The following is a 24,377-nucleotide window of genomic DNA, read 5'->3' as shown; positions in this document are numbered from 1 at the left end:
AGCCCCAGGTTTTAGGAAGGATACTGACAAACTGGACAATGTCCAGAGAAGAGCAACCAAGGGAACTAGAAAGAACAACTTAGGAGGAATGGCTTAAGGCATTGAGTATGTTTAGTCTGGAGAAGGGAAGACTGTGGGGTGACGTAATAGCTATAATTAGTATATGAAGAGCTGTAATATAGAAGAGTGGGCAGAGCTGTTCTTGTTGCCCCAAAGGACAGGAGAAGAAACAGCCAATTTCACCAGGGAAACATATTTTGGTTGGACATCAGGAAGAAATTCTGAACAGTAAAAGATTTTCCACAAGGGAATAGACTATCTTAGGAGGTGATGAAAGCCTCTCCTTCCCTGGAGGTATTTAAACAGAGTCTGGATGGCTATCTGTTGGTGAAGCTGTAGAAGTCAAGACCTGCACTAGACAGGAGTTGGACTAGAAGATCTCCAAGATCCCTTCAAAACCTTCCATTCTAGTATTCCATGATTCTATCATTTGGGATTTAAAAAGATTGTTCCAGTCAGTGCAAATAGAATACAACAGCATCTATTAAAGAAAAGATTTAGCTATGTTTTCTCTACCCATTTCTGCAAAGTTGTTAAGAACAGAAGGAAAATAGTTTGACTGGTTTATTAGAAAATTATATCTATTTGAAAAGGAAATTGAAGCTCATATAAAATTCTAGCAATGCCTCCAATTGCTATAGAAGAATCCACATTTACAGTAATGGTTTATTAAATTAGTTTTTCATCTTAATTTGATAAACAAATATTTCACAAAATGCTGCTCTTGACACAATTAGGAAATTTGCACATCAGCTTTTAGTTGATTAATTGAGTTAATGCTGCCTTTTGCTCCTGTATGAAAGGTAGGATGAAAACTCTAAAAAACACATGTACAATTTCATAAATATTTATTTAAAATTGTCCTTAATATGATTCACTAATATTACCCAAAAATGATTTTTCCCTACATTTACCAATTTTTGTTAAACTAAAGAATTAGGACTACAAGAAGAATTTGGATCAGACCAAAGATTAATCTAGAAGTATTCAGTTTACAACTACTTACATCTAAACACTTTCTAAAATTCTACAAATAAGACATAAAGGTAACAACTTCACCATCCTGATTGTCATCAGAATCTGTTATTTTTAGTGTTAGGCTTCCCCCTGGCAAGGCTGGGCTAAAACCCCTTAACCAGGCATTCAAGAATCTAGGAACTTCTAATAAGGAAGTTTTAGGAAAATTAAGAAGCCATTACAAATGTTACTGTGTAACAAAAGTAACTCCTATCCAAAGTTCCATATTTTGTGCATCTTTCTCCAAGCTATGCAACAAGCTGGATGGCCCTCTCTTTTGGGTAGGAGGCCTGGTTACCAGAAGTGTTCCAAACTGAAATTACTCTGTTTTGAGCTTAAAACTTCTGATATGAACTCAAAACACCTTTAGTAAAGTCAGAACACTATCAGAGCATTTCCTGTGAAGCTGTAACAAAGAAAAAAGTAGAAAAAAAATCAATCTTCTTGCAGTACTCACTATGAATTAAAAAGTTTAGCTCAACCTTTAAGTGTTTTTGTAGGTTACAAAATTCTATGCTTAATTATTGTTAATTAGGAGGCTAGGAGAATACACCTAAGTCTTATTTATAGGAAGTTGGGAGAGAGGAACCCTCTTACTTTAAGCTGTTTCGTCTTCTCCCGCAGTGTGTGCCGATACAGCTGTAATTGTTCTGCTGCTTCTGGCCCAGGCTGACGAGCTAAAATGTGCTTCAGTTCCACATACAATTTCTCCTTCTCCTAGAAGACACCATTCAATTAAAAAAAAAAATTATATTACATCTGTTCTATTTTAGAACATAAGGGAGAAAACGTAAGAGCATCAAAGAAGAAAAACAAGAATCAAAGAGTAAAGGTGATAGCAAACTTATTTTACTTAACTTTTTGACAAATTGAAGCTCATCACTGCTATATAAATAAAATGGCTTCATCCTTGAATTAAATTCTATAAATGTGATTAGATAATCTATTATACTTTATATTATATATTATAATATATATTATACTTTATAAATTATATCTTATATACAGCAGTGCAATTCCACCACCACCAAAAGTTGCGCAGTGCTTTGTGAAAAATAATGACCTATAAAGTTTGCAGTGAAATCAATCTTTTACATTTATATGTTTATTTTTTTTAAAAAGTAATTTATATTTACTAATGTTCCAGATCACATTAAAGTCTTATTTATTCTGCATATGAAAAGTGTTGCTGTGTTGTTCTGTCTTATAGAATTCTTAAAGTGAACTGTAACTGAAATGAGCCAAAAATCAACATTCCACAAACCCAAGTCAAGATAAAGCAATTACAAAAGAAACAGGTTTAAAAAAAAAAAAGCAATTGAACAGATGTATAATTGTTTTGATAATCTGTTTCTCTGGAGGGTAGGTTTTGCAAAACTCCTAAAGAACAGCAGGAAATCTCATCTGTGGGTCATGTATAGCTGCACTGCCTCTTTTATAGAATATCAGACTCCACAATCAATGATTGCTGAACCGTCTGATCGTGTTCATCTGCACTGATGAGGCAACACGTGTCAAGCGGGAAGAGGGGAGGGGGAATTGCAAAGAGTGTGAATTGCTGCTGTTTGGGCTAGAAGGGGGGAGTCAAGGTTGTCCTGCTGGAGACATCTGCGGCTGGCATGGCTGACCGTTAGAAACAGTGTGAGAAGGAGACAGGAAGGGGGGCGTGGGGCTTTGGAATGTTTTAATGAGTGAGAAGGTGGAAATCTTTTAATCACAGCCTTCTTCTGTTCTGTGCACTTGTCTTCATTAAACCTAAATTCTGCATATACCAAATGTGGATGAGGCGGGTCAATATTGGGACTGAGGGTGCCAATATAGAGATATTTGGATATTTCCCCAGTTATAGCACAATATTTAGGCAGGACCGAGTTAACTACTTCAGTCTCCTTGTAGCTGATCAAGAGGTGGAGATTTCAGGTAATGTAGCTAGGTTCTGTAAGATGGCTAGAACAGAATGTAAAGGTTTGCTTTAAGAGGGTAAGTTCAAGTCTTGTTTTATGTTAATATAGTTTTATATGTTTTCTGGTATATTATTTTAGCTATATTATGTGTCAATTTGGATGTATCTATTTTATTATTATTTTATTTTTAAGTTACTCTGATCTATGACTGTAATAATAAATTAAAATAACTACAATAAAATAACTAAAGTTATATGGATAATTTATAAGCATCATACAGAACTTTTATCAGGAACATACATAGAAACATAAATATGCCAGCTTATACTGTTGATTCAAGAACCATCAGTTTCATGGGCAATATGCTGTATCTTGTATTTTTTTGCCAAAATTCATAAATAGCTCTGTAGATTTAAAACTCTATGAAGCATGAATCTTAAACTTTGGAAGGGCAGGATTTCAGTAAACCTTAATTCTTTAAGGTGTAATTGTTTAATTTATTTAATTTTAAATATTTCTTTACTGATTGTCATGCATGAATCTCTGGGTAGGGTACAGCATTAAAAATGTAATTAAATATAGTTAAATAAAATATTAAAAACACATAATATAGACTAAACTACAACAATAATAATATATAAAATATGGTAATGACCAAGGTGACATTTTATCTTCAGACTGTGGGTTTGAACTTAAAATCATCTGAGTGCCTTACACATGGTAAAAGGTGAAAGGTCCCCTGTGCAAGCACCTAGTCATGTCTGACCCTTTGGGGGGATGCCACTTTTGCGACGTTTTCTTGGCAGACTATAGCGGGGTGGTTTGCCATTGCCTTCCCCAGTTAGTTCCCCAGCCTTACACATAACATACTATAAATGTAAACAAAGGAACTTATAGTAACATCTATTATTCAATAGCAGAAATAAGTACATCATCTTAACTTCAATCACTGCCATCAAACATTTCTTCATGCTGTTCTTATATTGCAATATACAGTATGCTGCTTAGAGTTGGTTGTGAATGAAATCACATGTAAATCCAACTATTAATTAGCAAGTACTTTCAAGATTTGTATTTCCAAATCCTATATGTTGAAGTGTAACAGTAGTTTATACAGTGTTACAACCTTTTATTAAAAAGTAATATTTCATTGTAATATAGTTTTGTAAATTTACAGAGATGTGTAAATGACAGTGACATAATCTTTACAGAGGTCTAGAATTATTTTGTTGATCATATTAATTCAAAGAACTAAAGGCAATGCTATTTTAGCAAACTAGATTTGGCTGAAGGAAAAAGGCTTGGAGAAAATTTAATTTCTGAATTAAAGCCAGCTTTCTAAAGAAAATAGAATATTGGATTTTAACTTTTTAGGGTAGAGCAGAACATCCATTTGTGGCATGCAGCCATATTTTTTTTTCCACAATTTTCAGTGTCTTGAGGCCTGCAGGAGACTAGAGACACAATGATATCACCAGAGGGGGAGGCTTTTCCCCTTGTCCCTAGGAGAGTAGGAATGTATAAAGGTAAATTTATAAGTAATTTCATTTTCTTAGGTTGCCAAAAAATGATAGAATGATCTCAATTCGAATTCAGGGCAAGCCATCTAACATCACAGTAATCCAAATATACGCCCCACCCACAGATGCTGAAGAAGCTGAAGTAGAGCAGTTCTATGAGGATCTGTAGCACCTACTGGACAACACGCCTAAAAGAGATGTTATTTTCATCACGGGAGACTGGAATGCTAAGGTGGGCAGTCAAATGACACCAGGAATTACAGGTAAGCATGGCCTGGGTGAACAAAACAAAGCAGGACATAGTCTGATAGAATTTTGCCAAGACAACTCAATGTGCATAACAAACACTCTCTTCCAGCAACCTCAGAGACGGCTTTATACATGGACTTCACCAGATGGAAACCACCGAAACCAGATTGATTACATCCTTTGCAGCCAAAGGTGGCGGACATCTATACAGTCGGTAAAAACAAGACCTGGAGCTGACTGTAGTTCAGATCACGAACTTCTTGCACAATTTAGGATCAGACTAAAGAGATTAGGGAAGACCCACAGATCAGCTAGATATGAGCTCACTAATATTCCTAAGGAATATGCAGTGGAGGTGAAGAATAGATTTAAGGGACTGGACTTAGTAGATAGGGTCCCAGAAGAACTATGGACAGAAGTCCGCAACATTGTTCAAGAGGCGGCAACAAAATACATCCCAAAGGAAGAGAAAACCAAGAAGGCAAAATGGCTGTCTGCTGAGACACTAGAAGTAGCCCAAGAAAGAAGGAAAGCAAAAGGCAACAGTGACAGGGGGAGATATGCCCAATTAAATGCAAAATTCCAGAGGTTAGCCAGAAGAGATAAGGAATTATTTTTAAACAAGCAATGCACAGAAGTGGAAGAAGACAATAGAATAGGAAGGACAAGAGACCTCTTCCAGAAAATTAGAAACATCGGAGGTAAATTCCAGGCAAAAATGGGTATGATCAAAAACAAAGATGGCAAGGACCTAACAGAAGAAGAAGAGATCAAGAAAAGGTGGCAAGAATATACAGAAGACCTGTATAGGAAGGATAACAATATCGGGGATAGCTTTGACGGTGTGGTCAGTGAGCTAGAGCCAGACATCCTGAAGAGTGAGGTTGAATGGGCCTTAAGAAGCATTGCTAATAACAAGGCAGTAGGAGACGACAGCATCCCAGCTGAACTGTTCAAAATCTTGCAAGATGATGCTGTCAAGGTAATGCATGCTATATGCCAGCAAATTTGGAAAACACAAGAATGGCCATCAGATTGGAAAAAATCAACTTATATCCCCATACCAAAAAAGGGAAACACTAATGAATGTTCAAACTATCGAACAGTGGCACTCATTTCACATGCCAGTAAAGTAATGCTCAAGATCCTGCAAGGTAGACTTCAGCAATTCATGGAGCAAGGATTGCCAGATATACAAGCTGGGTTTAGAAAAGGCAGAGGAACTAGGGACCAAATTGCTAATATCCGATGGATAATGGAAAAAGCCAGGGAGTTTCAGAAAAACATCTATTTCTGTTTTATTGACTATTCTAAAGCCTTTGACTGTGTGGACCATAACAAATTGTGGCAAGTTCTTAGTGGTATGGGGATACCAAGTCATCTTGTCTGCCTCCTGAAGAATCTGTATAACAACCAAGTAGCAACAGTAAGAACAGACCACGGAACAACGGACTGGTTTAAGATTGGGAAAGGAGTACGGCAGGGCTGTATACTCTCACCCTACCTATTCAACTTGTATGCAGAACACATCATGCGACATGCTGGGCTTGAGGAATCCAAGGCTGGAGTTAAAATTGTTGGAAGAAACATTAACAATCTCAGATATGCAGATGATACCACTTTGATGGCTGAAAGCGAAGAGGAACTGAGGAGCCTTATGATGAAGGTGAAAGAAGAAAGTGCAAAAGCTGGCTTGCAGCTAAACCTCAAAAAAACCAAGATTATGGCAACCAGCTTGATTGATAACTGGCAAATAGAGGGAGAAAATGTAGAAGCAGTGAAAGACTTTGTATTTCTAGGTGCGAAGATTACTGCAGATGCTGACTGCAGTCAGGAAATCAGAAGACGCTTAATCCTTGGGAGAAGAGCAATGACAAATCTCGATAAAATAGTTAAGAGCAGAGATATCACACTGACAACAAAGGTCCGCATAGTTAAAGCAATGGTGTTCCCTGTAGTAACATATGGCTGCGAGAGCTGGACCATAAGGAAGGCTGAGAGAAGGAAGATAGATGCTTTTGAACTGTGGTGTTGGAGGAAAATTCTGAGAGTGCCTTGGACTGCAAGAAGATCAAACCAGTCCATACTCCAAGAAAGAAAGCCAGACTGCTCACTTGAGGGAATGGTATTAAAGGCAAAAATGAAATACTTTGGCCACATAATGAGAAGACAGGACACCCTGGAGAAGATGCTGATGCTAGGGAGAGTGGAAGGCAAAAGGAAGAGGGGCCGACCAAGGGCAAGGTGGATGGATGATATTCTAGAGGTGACGGACTTGTCCCTGGGGGAGCTGGGGGTGTTGACGACCGACAGGAAGCTCTGGCATGGGCTGGTCCATGAAGTCACGAAGAGTCAGAAGCGACTAAACGAATAAACAAAAAAAAGAGGTTGCCAAAATTCTGTAAACTACAGGCTTGCCCTCAGCTTACAAAGCTTCTTTTCCCTCTTCGTGTCAAACGAGTTCTATGTCTTATGACATGCATGTGGCAGTATTTTGTGCCCTTGGCCTATGTTTATTTAAAATTCAGTATCAGTTATTGAACTATAATGATCAAATTGGGAAAATGGCTTTTTGGAGCATTTGGGTATTATGTTTTTGGAAGTGTGACTGATATTGACTCTTCAAGACTTCACAACCTATTGACCACAAGAGACACTGAGGTGTAGCTAGAAAGTGAAGGACATATGGATGTGTCCCCTCTTTTTCTGTTAATCTGCTTCCTCTTTGTCAATAACATTGCTCATCTTGTGTCACTTCCTTCTGCCTTTATTCACAACCACGCATGCATGGACCACTTGCTCTCTGAGTCTCCACCTGGTAGGATGTAGTTACTAGGTGCTAGGCTTTGCCTATGTCTATCAGTATTTCTTTAAAAAGTCTCCTTTCTGTTATAATTATAAAATCTTGTTCACTAATCACTGTTCAGGTTCAGGTCTCACTTTCAAGAATGTTCATACATGTCCACACACACAAACTCTTTTCCTCCAACAATGTCAACCCCTACAATTGAATAATTATCATCTTTTTCACATCAGTAGGTGTGGAGAAGGTATATACTGCAATTTCTAATAACAACATGTTAGAGTAATGAGCATACATGGCATGCACTGCATGAGTCCCTTTTAGTCATTATTCAATACTCCAAAGATTCATAGTACTAAGTCCTGTTTCTTCATTTGGGTGGTACCAACTTTGGACTGCTGAAAAACAAAGTTTTGATTATGTATATAATCAAGTCTATAGCACATCTTAAGGAGACCTAGGAATGATGGTTAAAGAGCTTAGCTTTTGGTCTTCTACAGAAAATTATAACAAGAAGCAGGAAATCCTAGAACTTAGAGTAAGAAAGAAAGTCAACAGGAAACTCCATATGTCTATGGCAAATTGTTTCCTTACTCATCCTGAGAAGATGATGTTTATAGGAGAGATAATGTCCACCATTTTTTAGCTGATCTGCTTAAGCTTAAGCTTAAGCTTAAACTGCCTTGTTGGGAGAACAGAACTACATGGACACTTACTCCTTTGCCAAAGCAGGAAAGTGAAAGCAACAGTCTTCAAACAGTGAATACCCACAAATACCTCTATGGTGAAAACTGATTTCCTAAAATTAGCCTTAAGAATAAATTTGGGGATAGGGAAAAGAGCCCTTTTGAGGCTTACCCACAGCACAAACTCAGAGTTTTGGAGTCAGAGTTGATCAGAGTGGGTGGAGGGAGGGCTATCCTTCCTTTGAAAGGTGATAGACTAAAGGAAATGACATGGAGGTTGGGAGGTTAGATGACCTATCGAGAGGTTTGTCTATTGTCTTGTTGGATTCATCCTTGGTGACCATTTTTTTAAAATTATTCTGCTAATATTGTTTCTTATTGTTTTAATATGTTGGTAACCACCCAGAGTCACATTCATGAAATGAGCAGCCATACAAATCTATTGAATAAATACATGCATACTAGGGGCACGGCAGACTCATCTATATTCTTATGAGAAAAAGACTGTCAGTCAACTCGTTTCTTTTAATCCCTGCATAGTACTGTAACAGCTTCTTGCAAACCAAACTGCAACAAGTTAGAAAATTTGTAGCTCTAATTCATCCAATATATCAGCCTTGCCTCCTCTGAGTGGAGCAAGAACAATTATGCTAATGCTTTTCCCACCTCAGCAACCAGAAGCTATCTGAAGTTCTCAGTTCTCAGCTATCTGAAGTTCTCAGCAGTTGGATAGCTCATTAGCTGAAGGAGCTATGTAACCTGTAATTAGAATGAACTATTCTTATATGCTTTCATCTACAAAACTAGCTTACTACCAGATTTATTTGTAGTCTGTATAGATAAAACATAGTCATGGAAACATAGCTAGAGGGGAAAGTCTTTCACTGAAAAAATGATTAATTCACTATTAATATTGTTTACTGAAGCCAATGCATTTAAAAGTTAACAAGGAAAGAAGTACTAAGGGTTTAAAGCTGACACCTAATGAATTATGACCGGAATTGGAGGAATAGATTGCACAATATGAAAGAGAAAAAGGACGCTGAAAGAACCACTTGGATAGGTTTGTGTTCTGAATTCTACAGAGCTTAATTGTTCAGTTTATTTTAAAATGCAAAACATTTCAGAAAAATGGGACCTCAATTTATTGAAGGGAACAAAAGAAGCAAAAATAAACCCCGTTCCTTGTTACTGCTCTGTTACCATTACTATGCCCCATCCTTTAGGGCACAGAAAGTAGTAGAGAGCAAAGAGTAAAGAACTAAATGCTAGAACACACTCTGTCTAATACCATGGCAAAGCCGTGAGGTGCATCATTCCTTGTCATTCCTGTATGCAAATACATACATATTGGAAAATTAGCCACAACTAATTGCCTGTGGCAAATAAGAATTCCCTCCTGTCAAGTCTTCAAATATACCATAAATGATTGATATCAACAACTGTGGACACACATAGGACATTTTTGTGAACTACCTATATTTTTTGGTAAAAGATTAAGTACAATATGGTGAAATATTACTGTATTAATCTGTTTCAAAGTTCTTGATACTTATTTTGCTGAACTTCAGTTTTCACCCAAAACAAATCACAGTCTCTTCAGTCTTACAAACTTCAGTTTTACATGAACAGTGGACAGACTGAATCTGACAGATGGTAAACATTCAAAATCATTTTAAATAAATTTAGCAGCTAGAGGGACAAAGAGCAGAAGTATAACTGTTGAGAATCAGGCAATAATATTGGCAAGTATAATTTAGGTGTTAAAAGTAAGTCAACAATATGATTAAGTGGCATAAAAGATCAATACTATTTAAATTTGGATTAATAGAAGTTTTCCATCCAAGATTCAGGCATAAAAATAGGCCTTATTTGGAGCACAGTGCTCCTTTTGCAGCATAATGATACAAGAACAATATTAACAAGTCAGAAAATATTCAAACAGCAGCAAAGATGATAAGTAAGGCAAAATTGTGTTGGGATAGTCTGAGAGGTTCTCTGCACCAAGATTAGAGAAGGAGAAGAACGAAGGGGAATGCGTTAATTTTGCTGATAATTATTAATGTTAATGAAGGAGAACAATTGCTCAGCATGTTTGGAGATGGATGGACACAAAACAATGGGCTGAAATTACTGTAACAAATTTATGTTAAACATTGGGGAAAATAATCCTAGGAATTAAAAGGAATTTTTATTTGCACTTCCAAAATAAAAAAGGAAATTGTTGAAAAGATTCAAAATTTAATTATTTCTACCACTCTCAGTTTCTGAAAGAAAGTCTATTTTAATCTAATAAAAATATATGATCATCACTTCTTAAAGACAGATTACAAAAGTATGTAATGTTAGATTTTTAAAATGTATATGTATATTATAAAGCAATTACTTATTTTTCAGATTAATTTTAATAAAAATATAGTAATTTTGTAATTTTGTTAAGTATCAAAGTAAATACATACTTGTGAAAACATTAGAAGATGATCTAACACCAATTCTCTTAATCATGGATGTTTGAAATAAGTTTTTGTCATGAAGAACTTCTACTGCCACTGTCCCAATTTATAATCTACTGTACTGACAAACCATCAAAGCAATTTTTTTTAACAAGCATATGTGTTTTGTCCTCTATAAAAAATATTTTTAAAAAAGAATTAAACAGAAAGATCTTCAGGAAACAACACTGGGGTGTGCACCTGGATATTAACCACTAATTAATATGAATACATCTGTCATATTAAACATTTTGGATACTTGATCAGAAAAAAGAACAGCAGTTTTTAAAAACAATTCATACATTTGGGATTTCCTTGCAGCTTTAATTTCAGATTCTCTGATGTGTAATACCATTAAGGGTCCTTTGATTTGACATTATTTCTGAGCATCTTTTTATGGAAATTCCAGAAAAGTGATAGAAATCACATTTACCATGAAGTACTGTAGAGTGGAAGTACTAATCTTGCTTTGTTTAGGCAATTGTTAAGAAGATGACAGGCAATTTTTATGTGCAGAACTCATCAATTTGAGACTAGAATGTTCTGGAGAACTTCAGAACATTCTGTTCTTCCTTCAGCTCCTTTGAACCTCTGGGGAGCAGTCTGGCAATTTCTAGAAGTAAACTCTCCAAATATGAGCAGAACACTTTAAACCAGTTCCATTTCATAGGATTTGCTTCCAGAAACAGCCAAACCAACCCCTCCTAAAATGGCATGGTCCAGAGGGGGAACAGAATGTTCCAGAATTCTCTGAAAGGCTTCATTACCAAATTGGTGAGTTTTGAATATCCCTAATTCTAATATTCTTTGAATTATAATAAGATTTCAGGTAAAAATTGCTGTTCAACTGATTATGTGGTTAACAAGTATTTAATAGGCTTGCTAGAACTTTCAGTGCTAGCTTGTACACTTTCTAATAAACAAATCTTCTTAAAGACATCATAAGCCCTAGAAAGGCATTCTTGAACGTTTTATTATATAGGGAAGGAGGAACTTACATATTACTTTCATTTATTGAGGCCTGCAGATGTCTATAAAAAGTAAACTGAAAAAAATGTTCTCAATAAAAGGTATGTATATTTTAGTGTATAAAGCACAGAGATATAGAAGAAATGTACAAAAGGAATTTGTTTAAGAAGTTTCTTGATGTCTACCTGAAATAGTAGGCAACTATTTGTCGGTCCCACTAGGTAGACCATACCAGAAAATTAATTCCATAGGAAGATTAGCACTATACTTAATTGATAGAGTTTTATAACAGAATCTGATTATGCAGATCTGATAGTGCTTTACTTCCCCTCTTTCTTATACCCCAGTGAATCAGAGAAGCATTTTCCTGAGCTGCTTCCCAATATGTTCTTGCTTCCCAGGACTTAAGGTATATTTGAACCCTCTTTGCCGAAGTAAAGGTTCTTGCATATTTACTGTCAAGGTCATCTCCCTTACTCTCTACACTACTGTAATACTAATATTGTAACATCTACTTCAACAGAGAATACATCTTTTTAAAGAGTTTTTTTATTTAATTAAATAAAAAAAACAAAGAAAAAGAAAACAGAAAATTATAAGAAAAAAAGCTGAACCCCCCCCCAAAAGCATACAAGATGTATATTTATAGATATCAGTGAAGTGAAACTATGATTCATTACAGTCATTCATAGCTGTTCTATATGAATAAATTCTGCAAACCACTGAATAGTTGGAGACATACTATGTTTAACTTTAAAAGCCTGAATAGTATGTCTATTGACTATGTCCATTTTTAGTTCTTTGTCCAGAACTGAAAATATTAAATCTCAAATGTGAGTTTATGCATGTAATTGCTTCTTACTGACATGGAACAATATGTTTTTAAAATATTATTTCTTGTTGAAAAGGATGTAATGTATCTATTGAAATTTGGGGTTTTTTTTATAACATCTTTTTTATTGGGTAAGTTTTATTGGGTAAGTAAAATATGCAAGCAAAAAAGCAAAAAAAATACTTAAAGGTTTTTTTAAAAAAATTAAAAAGCAAAACAAAAACAATTTAAAAAATATTATTAAAAGAGTATTCTAGTACCTCCCCTCTCCTCCTCCTCCACCTGCTTTTTTTCCCAGCCACTAACTGATGCTTGAATATTATTATATTTTACTTTGGACATTATTATTCACTTCTGTTTGGAATTATTATTTTCTTTTCTTTTTCTTCAAAAACTATCATCTAATTGTCTTAGCTTGCTTTGCTTTGTGACATGTTGTATTATAAGGGAACTATTTCTGCTTGAATTTAGTTAGACTACTGCTATGAATGTATGCAGTCAGTTTTTCCGTTGTTGTGTATTCTTCAATTTTAGTCTCCAAATCTTATATTGACAGCAACGCTTTTGTTTTCCAATGTTGTTCCAGACTGATTCTTGCTGCTGTCAGCATATATCTTAATAAATTATTATTCCTTTCATTTATGTTCTGTGGGATCATACTTAATAAAAATATTTGTGGTTTTAATTTGAATTAAAAGAAATTTTTTATTTTCAAAAATTTCTTCTGAACAATAACAGAAATAAATAAACTATTATATACAAGATGAGAAAGTACCAGAACTTGCAATTTTTTTAAGGAATTATATTCCAGGCAAAAAAATGACTCCTGAAGAACACAGACAAATCTTAAGCAAATTAATAACAACCCAAGAGATTAAAGAAGCAATAAAGAAAATTAAAATTAGTCAAGTACCAGGTACCAGGAGAGGCTGATGGCCCTATGCTATAAAAAGCTAGAAATGGAACTAATAGAACCACTATTGAAGATGATGAATGAAATTCAAATAACAGAAACAAATACCAAAGACTTGGGAAGAGGCATTTGTAACGTTAATACACAAAGAAGGGAATGATCCAAAAAACCCACAGTCATATAGATCAATTTCTTTACTAAATGTCGATTACAGGATATTTACTACTATACTGGTGAATGTATGAGGAAGTACATTTGTGAAATTATACATACAGATCAAACAGGTTACATTCCAAAAAAGGAAAATGAAAGATAATAGTGGATTTATCATAAATGCACTAGAATTTATCAACATTAAGAAAAAGAAGGCAGTAGTAATATTTCTAGATGTAATGTTCATTACTGTATTAATCTTCCATTTATTTGTATATGAATATTCCACCTTTCATTCAGGAGCTCAAGATCGCATACACAGCTTTCCTTTCCCAACAACAACTCTGTGAGGTAGGTTGGACTAAGAGAGAGGGACTGGCCCAGTCACCCATTGAGCATCTATGGGTAAGGGTTTACTTGAACCTGGGTTTCCCCACTTCTAGTCAATCCTTTAACCAGTACACTATACTTGTTTTCTTGTGTGTGATGTAATCTAATCTAAAAGCCATAACTACTTTTCCCTGTTTGTGTTGTCCTTGAGGTACAATTGTTATCTGGATTATGTTGGGATAGTTATGCTGACATGCATACGCTGCTTGCTAAGAAAGAAGATGTGTTGATTTGTTGTATGCCCACTCTTCATTTAGCAGCTACCTCAGTTAGTGACCATTCGCAAATGTGATGGTAATAAAAAGTTCATTTTCTGACCAATGCATGTATTTATGACCAAATTTCATACCCCCAACAACAATGCACACCAGAGTGAGAGTAATATTGGTGTAGCTGTATGAGAACTTTATGTAAATGAGACAACAACAAGAAGTGATCTTTGCAGCACCTCTCTCTCTCTCTCTCTTTCAATCATGTGTTTACTTAGTGACCATTTCACTTAACAACCTGGTTGCTGGAATGGAACTCGGTTGCTAAACAAGGAGTGGGTGTAGACATTACAGATTAACAGACATCTGGGTCTTCTTTTATTGCTAACTCCTATGATGGTCCCTATCAGGATCATAATTTAGAAATTAACAACTTCAATTAGGTTATAAAGTGTAGAAGTCTACTGTTGCATGTAGCACAGCTCAGGGAGTTTCCATGATGTGGTTTACCTTGGCCACCATTATCACTGCACAACCCTGGGTTTGTAGGTGCAGTTCTTTATTATACTCTATTTAGGGTACTAATTAGAACAAAATTTGTTTAAAACAGTAATTAGTTTACATCCCAAACAAGGAAAAATCCAAAGTATTAGAATAAATTGAAAGACAGATGCAGAAATATATTGTCATGATCTAACACAGAGGCAGATCCATGGAATATTTCAAGCACACTTGAAAAAAAAAAATCTCAGTCTGGTGGGATTTTTCTAAAAAGAGTCCTGAATATTATTTATATAAATTATACAGGCAGACATTAGCAGAAATTCTTAAACTCCATTAAATCTCATTTAAGTAATAGTTATGGTAAGAAAAAGGCTGGAAGCTAGAAAGAAAACAAAGACTTCTCTGTAGTAAACCATTCCATTTCTTTTGTTTCCCTCTATTGCTCTGTTCGTATTTTAAATATGACTTGTTTCTTCATGCATTTTACAAGGAGACACTTCTATTATCTTTCCCTTCCATACTCCTTCATTTATTTGTTCATTATATAGCCCACAAAGATATAGAGAGACTACTTGTATATCTCTGTCCTATGTTATAATGTATTTAATGGAAGTTAAATTAAAAAGCATTATTAGCTTTATTTTATATGGATATAATACCCTGCAATGTTATTCTCACCAATTAACAGTGTTGCACTACTGTATTGTGAAGTTTAATGGTGCACTGAGTCAGGATTGGTGCTAGAGAACATTTTTGTTCACTTAAATCTGAACAAGAACTTGTCCCCAGTTCAATTTTTGTCCTGTCCCCAATTTTTCTTGTAGGTTGAGCAGCAGTAAATATTTTGAGCTGGAAAGTGGCACATATCAGCAAAACAATTCTCAAACAATGACAACCTTTAACTATAATTTAAGAACATTTACTACAGTACTATAGTTGAATCTATTTGAAGTCAGAAGGCAATGCACCAGTACGCTTGTGGGAGACTAGCTTATTTTAAAATTAGGATCCTGCCTTTCTAGCCTTTCCTAACACTTACATACTGAGGTAATACCAGAATATGTGAGAAATGCCACACTTTCAATATACATTTGCTGTTCAGGAAACAAATATTTTTTTTATTTCTTTGCATCAACAGGCAAGTTGTAAAAGAAGTAGACTATGTTTAGTAGAAAAGGATAGTGGGCATAATACAATATAGGTTTTTTTGCTGCTGTTAGATTATAGAGATCATATACATGCATGTTGGACAAGTCTGCTGCATTAGATACACTTAATTATTGTAATTTGCCAGTTTGGTCTAGTGGTTAAAGTGCTGGGCTAGAAACCAGTAGACTGAGAGTTCTAGTCCCGCCTTAGGCATGAAAGCTGACTGGGTGACCTTGGGCCAGTCACTCTGTCTCAGCCCAACTCACTTCACAGGGTTGTTGTTGTGGGGAAAATAGGAGGCAGAAGGAGTATTAGGTGTGCTCACTGCCTTGACTTATTTATAAAAATAATAAAGGCAGGATAGAAAATTAAATAAATAAATATTATTAAATATTATTATATATCCTATGGTCTAACGTTCAAAGGGTTAGAAAGAAGAGAGAGAGAGAGATAGAGAGGTAAGAGAATACTAGGCAACTTGTGACCCATTTGGTCATCCTTTCAGAGATATTTCATTACCTAAACAGAGAAACAGAATGACCACAGGCAAAAAAACAAGTGGAAGCGACTTCCAACTTCCTGCCAGCTTCCCCACTGACTTTGCTTGTGGGAAGCTGGCAGGGAGTGTTGGAAATCACTCCTCCTCCTCGGCTGACCCACAGAACTGCCTGCCACTTTGCTGGGGGGAGCCGGAACAAAGGGAGCCACGGACCATGATGAAAACTGAACCCCTGCTCCCCATCCCAGCATGTCCCCAACATCCCCCTGCCTCCAGGGAGGAAGAGGGCTTACCCATCAACTGCTGGCACCCCACAGCCAGCCCTACCTCACCAGCAGGCATCTGAGTCACTCCCTCGTCTTTCCCTCACCAACTACCACCATTAAGAGATTTCAAATGTCAGCCTCGGTTCCAAAACAGCCAATTGCGGCTTGCCTACCAGGCTTTGCCACCAGCTAATAAGGTGCAGGGACCAGAGGAAGGTAGGAAAGAGGTGGGGATATGCCACTCCCACCTTCCCTTCCTCCACGCAACCTACAGGTTTCTGGGAAGTGTAGTCAGAAGGTGCGGTGGCACTGAAGAGGCCACAGCTTTGCCAAATTTCAATCCCACGGGAGTCATGGGTCCTGGATTTTGGACACATTCTTTAAGTTAGCTCATCTGAGGTACATTGATTCAAAAATTGTTGCCCTGTGATAAACTGTTTCGCCCTGAAAGTTACAGACAAACACTGAGAGTCATAGTAATATAGAGATAAGCCATCTTAAATATGAAGCAAAATAATTATGTATTCAATCTTCTGCATCTGTAAAGAATTCCTTCTTCCATTTCAGTCGTGATGTAAGCTTTTTACGAAAGTACATTTAAAGGGTATATTTTCTGGCAACCATTTTAAAATGTATGTTCTCTGAAAAAGCTTTCAGATTATTTAAATTGTTTATTGAAAAATTCTGTAACTTTTGGCTGATAACTGAAGCCTTCATTATCTGATTTTTAAACAACCTCCTTATTTTTATAATGCTTTATTCCTTCTATGACAAAATTAATTCAAAAGGAAATATTTGTTTAAGGAAGCCTTCTTTATTCTGAACTGTGTGGTGTCATTGCCAAAATATAACTGCATATATATTCTCATTCTTACCAGAAAGAAAAGAACCTTCTGAAGGGCAGAAAAAGGTGAGCCAATGCCCCCAGACATTAGGGCCATAAAATGGCTCATGAATGCTACCACAATGAAAGAATAAAATATAGGATCTGACTGGATAGCTATTTTTTGTAGTCAGAATGAAAGGAAAAAAAGAATGAAAGGAAAGGAAGAAAAAGAGAACAATCAAGATGTACATTTAGACATTCTCCTACTAAATTTGTTGAAGTGGGAAAGAAACTGTTGGAAAAGAAGCGCCCAACGGAAATCTAATGAGTCTGTTGATTATCTTATAATAACCCAAGGACAGCATGGTATTAAGCTTAGAAAAGACAAAGGAAGAGCTTTTTAACTGAATGTACTCACAGCCAATGGAATTATTTCTTATGAATCTTTTTTTTTTTTTTTTAAAAAGGTTGTTTATCTATGGAAGTCAGGATTCTAACAAGGAAGTACAATCCTTCATATTAAAACTGTCACAAAGATGGGGTAATCTAGGGAGAAGTACTTATAAACTGATTTCCTAAATTGATTTATCTTGATCTTAACTTCCACTGAATACAGCAGTTTTAGCTTTTTATTCAAGAAAGAGCCATGAGCTGAATAAATCATTGATTTGATCTAGTATTGAAGTCCAATAAATAGAATAGCCTATATGTAATAAAAGGAGAATGTTTGGTTATGGTAACACTTTCTGCTTTCATCTAAGGCATTTCTACAACATGCTACACATAAATTGATTTTATAACTTAATATAGCAAGGCTTATTTTATTTTACTTACTGTTGAACATGCATGGACTTGTCCAAGTTGTATGTATCCATCTTGCCCTTTCCTGGTTCCTCGAAACACAACAATTATATAGGAAAAAAGAGGGAAAGAATATAATAATTTTATAGGAGAAAAGAGCCAGTTTTGGTGTAGTGGTTAAGGCATCAGGTTAGAAACTGGGAGACCATGAGTTCTAGTCCCACCTTAGGCACAAAGCCAGCTGGGTGACCTTGGGCCAGTCACTTCCTCTCAGCCCTAGGAAGGAGGCAATGGCAAACCACTTCTGAAAAACCTGCCAAGAAAACTGCAGGGATTTGTCTAGGCAGTCTCTGAGAATCGGACATGATTGAATGGATAAAAAAATAGGAGAAAAATGTTTTAAAATATTGAAAAGGTGAAGGAAAATGCATAGCAAGTAGCAAAACAGCAGAGAAAATTGCAGAGGAGTGGAAAAATAAAGGAACTGAGAATATTTTGGCAAGCTAGTGTTATTTAAATAATTGAGTTGGGGCTCTGACCATCTCACCTCATGGAAAATATTTCAGAATGTTGGTCCACGCTCACACAAACCTATCAGCATGATGCACAGAAATGACACAGAACAACTGTACTTATACTGAAGTAATAAAAAATAAGTTACTAGAACCTTAAGATCTTTCTCTGAAATCCAGAATCTTTAATAAGGTTTAGATTTATTTGAACAACAGGAAGCATATTGTATTTAAATAGTTGAATGTACATTAAATGTAGCTCAGATTACTATAGTTTTTAATAATCAATGTATTGACATTGCAAATGTTTCATTTTACTTCCTGCTTTGTAATAAAGGTTTTTGTTCCAGCACAGCAAAAACGTCCAGGCATCTTCCTGCTAGTGTTCTCTGTTAGGGAATTTGCTCACAGAAAGAGCTATGACAAAAGTATTTAACATATTTAACCAGGGACGAGTTTTAACCACTCTATAGCATCCTGAGAGAACAAAAACCCGGGGTGAAATTTTACCTGGAATGAAGGCAGCAATAATATGCTACACACACATTATTTTGGGGGTGGGGGTCTTTTCTATTTTGGCAGTCAGAACAGCTGCAGCAAACTAAGCATATCTGTATCTTGCCTGAAAAACAGTACATCCATTAAAATACAAAGAATGAAGTCATCCCTTGACACCTCTCTGTCAAGGATAGGTTAGATCAAATTAAATAAATCCCACATAATGCAACAGGTGCAATTTCATAACCTAGAAGAATTGAATTTTAGCTTTAAGGGAATTTTTACATTCTCCTAAAATATAGAAAGTTTTAAATATTCATGGAGATTTCCTACAATGAACTCAAAGTCATATTTGTTCTGACTGTAACTTTCTGTATGTTTATACCTGGCATCTTTATCCTAAAAATATCTCAAGCAGAGATACAATAACATAGCTAGAGATGTTAAGGATTCCCCACAACTATATTTTTATTCCATTTTGTCTAATTTTTCTGACAAATTTGCATCTTGCTGTTGCCCATAAGAACATTTATCATTTCTCTCTGAGCAAATAAAGGAAATGGATAAATATTCAATAAGACTTACATTAAAGAAAGATGTAATACAACTACTTTATTTGGGTGTTAAGTGATCAGGTTTACTTGTCACTACATGATAGTTAATCACAAATGGTTTTTACTGGAAAATACATTTCCTTTTGTTAAATGTAGCAAATTATCTCCAGCTGATCATTACTATTCCCAATACATGTTTTAAAGAGAAGATAAAAAACTGTCATTTGTCCCTGAAGTTTGTTCTCATGTGTCTAACTGGGAGGAGAAGAAAAACTAGTGCAACTGTATTTCTAGTAAGTTTCTTACCAAAAATTGTACTTCTCAAGTTTAAAAACATTAAAGTTTTTAAATTCTAATTCAGTATAACTTAAATTTTATTTATTTATTTATTTATTTATTTATTACATTTGTCCCCACCCATCTCCTTCCATCTGGGGACAAATTAGGTAAAGGTTTCCCTTGACATTAAGTCGAGTTGTGTCCGACTCTAGGGGGCAGTGCTCATCTCCGTTTCAAAGCCGAAGAGCCGGTGTTTGTCCATAGACACTTCCGTGGTCATGTGGCCGGCATGACCAAACAGAATGCTGTTACCTGCCCGCCTATTAATCTACTCATATTTGCATGTTTTCCAACTGCTAGGTTGGCAAGAGCTGGGACTAGCAACGGGAGCTTACCCCGTCACACGGATTTGAACCGCCAACCTTCCGATCAGCAAGCTCAGCAGTTTAACCCGCAGCACCACCGCATCCTCTCGGAGACAAATTACATATGCTAAAATAAATTACTATAGTTTGAGAACAAAGGAGGGAGTTATAAATTTAAAAAACCTTAAGCTGAACTCATTCCTTTTTAAACTAGCAACAGATATACCCATCAAGTTCTATTTTAACCTATGTCATATATGAACATAAAAACAATAGCAGCTAGTCCTCACTTAACGACCACAATTGGGACCAGAACTTTAGTCACTAAGCAATGTGGTTATTAAGTGAATCCAACCTGATTTTATGACCATTTCTGCAGCAGTCATTAAGTGAATCACATGGTCAATAAGCAAACCATGTAGTCGTTAAGTGTATCACATGGTTCCCCATTGATTTTGCTTGCTGGAAGCTGGCTGGGAAGGTCGGAAATTGTGGTCACATGACCACAGGATGCTGCAACGGTTGTAAATGCGAACCAGTTGCCAAGTTCCTGAATCATGATCATGGGACCACAAGAACACTGAGATGGGGGGACAAACACCTGATTGCAAAATCACCAATACGGTATCATTACACTTCCAGATGTTTTTATATGTGGTATAGTGATGGTGGCAAGGCAGCTTAGATGTTTTTCTATTTCTGTTTTTTGTTTTTTCACAAACCATAGTCCCTCACACAGTATCACATTATAGCAATAAGGCTTTGTCTTTTCTTTTCTGTTTCTTTTATATGAAGTAGGGGAGCAGGGACCCACAGCAGCTCAGAGGGAGCAGTACAATTGCATGACTTTTTTTCCCCCATCCTTCTGCTGGTTAGCTGGAGGGACCATGGATTATCTTATGATGATTTCATTATGTTCCTTCCACTGCAAAATCATCAGCAATTAAAACAATTACCGGTGTGATGATTGCCTTATTCCCAAAGAGACGCAGACTCACTTAGTCAGGGCTAAGGATTTCTTGTTTATTAGGAATAGAATGCATACACGGAAAAAGACGGGAATGAGCACATGGCGTGCGAGGTAGCCGGTAAATACCCGTAGTGCGGACCTGATCCTTCCCCACCCCCCATTGTCCCAGAGTCCTGATCCGGAGTCTCGATGGGTGATCAGGGGGCGATTCCGGAGTCTCGATGGGTGATCAGGGGATTAGCGCTGATTGCCTCTGTCCTCTTCCTGTGTCTGGAGCAGGTGTGTCCCCCGTGGTAATGCAGAGATGTCAGGGAGATAGGATGATGGCTTTTCAGGTCAGGGCAAAGGTATGTCTCCTTTGTCCTTTATTTGCATTTGACTCTTAGTGCTTATAAGATTATCACTGATTCCTTCCTCCTTCCTCCCCTTCCCTGGGAAGGCATGTTCCCCGTTGTGATGTATGTATACATCGCAACGGGGTACATGACATACTGCCTCCCCAGAAAAACGTCAAGGCGCCGGTTTGGAAGGATACGCTGCATGGAAGCGTTTGACAAGCCGTTGCGCTGAGACATCCCGGGCGTGCACCCACTCAGGGTGGGGGAAATGTCTCCAGCGGACCAGGTACTGAAGGGTGCCCCGTAGCCTTCAGGAATCTAGAACCTCCTTTATTTCAAAGTGCTGTTGCCCATCGATCATGATGGGAGGAGGTGGGGGGGGTTTCGTTATGCCACTTTGAAGAGGCCACCTGTTTTAGTAAGGCACAATGGAACACTGGGTGTATGCGTTTCAAGTTGTGTGGCAAATCCAACTTAAAAGTTACTGGGTTGATTATTTCCACTATTGGAAAAGGGCCAATGAACTTGGGGGCTAACTTCTTTGAGGGCTGTGGCGACTTAATGAACTTAGTGGGGAGGGAGACCTTACCTCCTACTTTGAAGTCTGGCTGCGCAGCCCTGTGGTTGTCTGCATAATGCTTGTAGGTTGCTTGGGCTTCGGAGAGAGCCAGCTGAATGATTGGCCAAACGTTGGCTAGCTGAGCTGCCCAGTCATCTGGGGAACAAGGTGGGGCAGTTGGCTGTGGCAACTCCGGGATCGGAACGAAGTCTCGACCATAGACTACCCGGAAGGGTGTGTAGCCCATGCTCTGGTGCACTGCATTGTTATATGCTACCTCAGCAAAGGGGAGTAAATCTACCCAGTCATCTTGCTGGTACCTTATGAAGGAGCGCAAAAATTGCTCCAGGGTGGAGTTAAGGATCTCCGTAGAGCCGTCCGTGTGGGGGTGCCAAGCAGTGGACAATGCCTGCTTGGTGCCAATCAACTTCAAAAATGCTTTCCAGAATTGTGAGGTAAATTGTGTACCCCTATCTGTGACCAAGCGGGAGGGGGTACCGTGTAATTTGTAGATGTGGTTTAAAAAGAGGCGTGCCAGCTGTTGCGCGGAGGGAATGGAGGCGCATGGAATAAAATGTGCCTGTTTCGAAAAATAGTCTTTAACCACCCAGATGACCGTTTTCCGCTGGCTGGGTGGCAAGTCTACTATGAAATCCATCGAGATTTCTTCCCAAGGGCGAGAGGGGCTTGCCACCTGCTGCAATAGTCCCTGGGGCTTCCCCACTTTTCGCTTGGCCATAGCACATGTAGGGCAAGCAGCGACATAATCTTTCACATCCCTCCTAAGTGTAGGCCACCAGAATTGTCGCCTTACCAGATGTAACGTTTTCACAAAGCCAAAGTGCCCTGCTGTTTTGTCATCGTGAGAACGTCTCAGAACTTCTGCTCGCAATTGCTCCGGCACGTACAGGTTATTTTGTTTCCAGGCCAGATCGTTTTCAAAAGAAACACTGTTTTTATTAGTTTGTAACCATGTATCTGTTTTTAAGGCTTGTACAAAGTGCTGTTGCAATTGTGATGAAATTGACCTGCATCTCCCTCCCCTTGCGAGCGGTTGTGCTGGAGCCCGCTGCGTTCCATTTTGGCTGCGTGTGACAGCTTGGCAACCCAGCTGTGTGTCAGTCCACACAGTCCCTATAATGTCAGATGCCTGACTGGCATCCTGGGGCCGCCTAGAGAGAGCGTCAGCTAAGAAGTTCTTTCTTCCTGGTATGAACTTCAGCTTAAAGTTAAAGCGGCTGAAAAACTGAGCCCAGCGAACCTGCTTGGGGCTGAGGCGTTTCGGGGTACTGAGCACTTCCAGGTTTTTGTGGTCCGTCCAGACCTCAAAGGGGCAAGTGGTCCCTTCCAGGAGGTGTCGCCATGCCTCTAAGGCGGCTTTGACGGCAAAAGCCTCGTTCTCCCATACATGCCATCTCCGTTCTGTTTCGGAGAACTTGCGGGAGAGGTATGCGCAAGGCTTCAGCTGGTCATTTAAATCCCTCTGAAGCAGGAGCGCCCCAATTGAGAAATCGGAGGCATCCACTTGGACTACAAAGGGCTTGGTGGGGTCGGGGTGTTGTAGAACCGGTTCGGCTGTGAACAGGCTTTTGAGGTGATCGAAAGCCCTTTGGCATTCAGGTGTCCAGTTAAGTAGCGCTCCTGGGTTTCGTGCTTTGCGCGTGTCTCCTAAACCCTTGGTGCGGAGTAAATTAGTTAGGGGCAAAACGATTTCTGCTAGTCCCTTGATGAACCCCCTGTAAAAATTAGTAAATCCCAGGAAACTTTGTAGTTGTCTTCTAGTGCGCGGGCATTCCCATGCCAGGATGGCCTGGACCTTCCCAGGGTCCATTTTGATGCCCCTCTCGGAGATTCTATAGCCCAGATAATCTATCTGAGATTTATGAAACTCGCACTTAGAAAGCTTGGCAAATAGCTCGGCTTTGCGGAGTTTCCTGAGCACCTGCTTAACCAAGTGTTCGTGCTCCTCTTCAGTCTCAGAGTATATCAATACATCGTCTAGATACACAAGGACCCCCTTGAACAAGTGTTCGTGCAAGACCTCGTTAATCAATTGCATA

At 37.7% G+C, this 24,377-nt stretch overlaps 1 protein-coding gene across 1 annotated transcript in view; it reads right to left on the bottom strand.

Moving 5' to 3' along the window:
- The window catches only part of CFAP58 (cilia and flagella associated protein 58), a 94,033-nt gene that overhangs the window by 7,251 nt on the left and 62,405 nt on the right, over positions 1 to 24,377 (bottom strand). Inside the window, exon 16 of the mRNA XM_063307801.1 lies at positions 1,675 to 1,794. Coding sequence (XP_063163871.1) covers positions 1,675 to 1,794 — 120 coding nt within the window. The remainder of the gene's footprint in view (positions 1 to 1,674; positions 1,795 to 24,377) is intronic.

Source organism: Candoia aspera, chromosome 6 (genome assembly GCF_035149785.1).
Source record: "Candoia aspera isolate rCanAsp1 chromosome 6, rCanAsp1.hap2, whole genome shotgun sequence".
NCBI classification, from domain to species: domain Eukaryota; kingdom Metazoa; phylum Chordata; class Lepidosauria; order Squamata; family Boidae; genus Candoia; species Candoia aspera.
The sequence above is the reverse complement of the archived record's forward strand: the minus strand, read 5'-3'. Positions and strand labels throughout refer to the sequence as shown.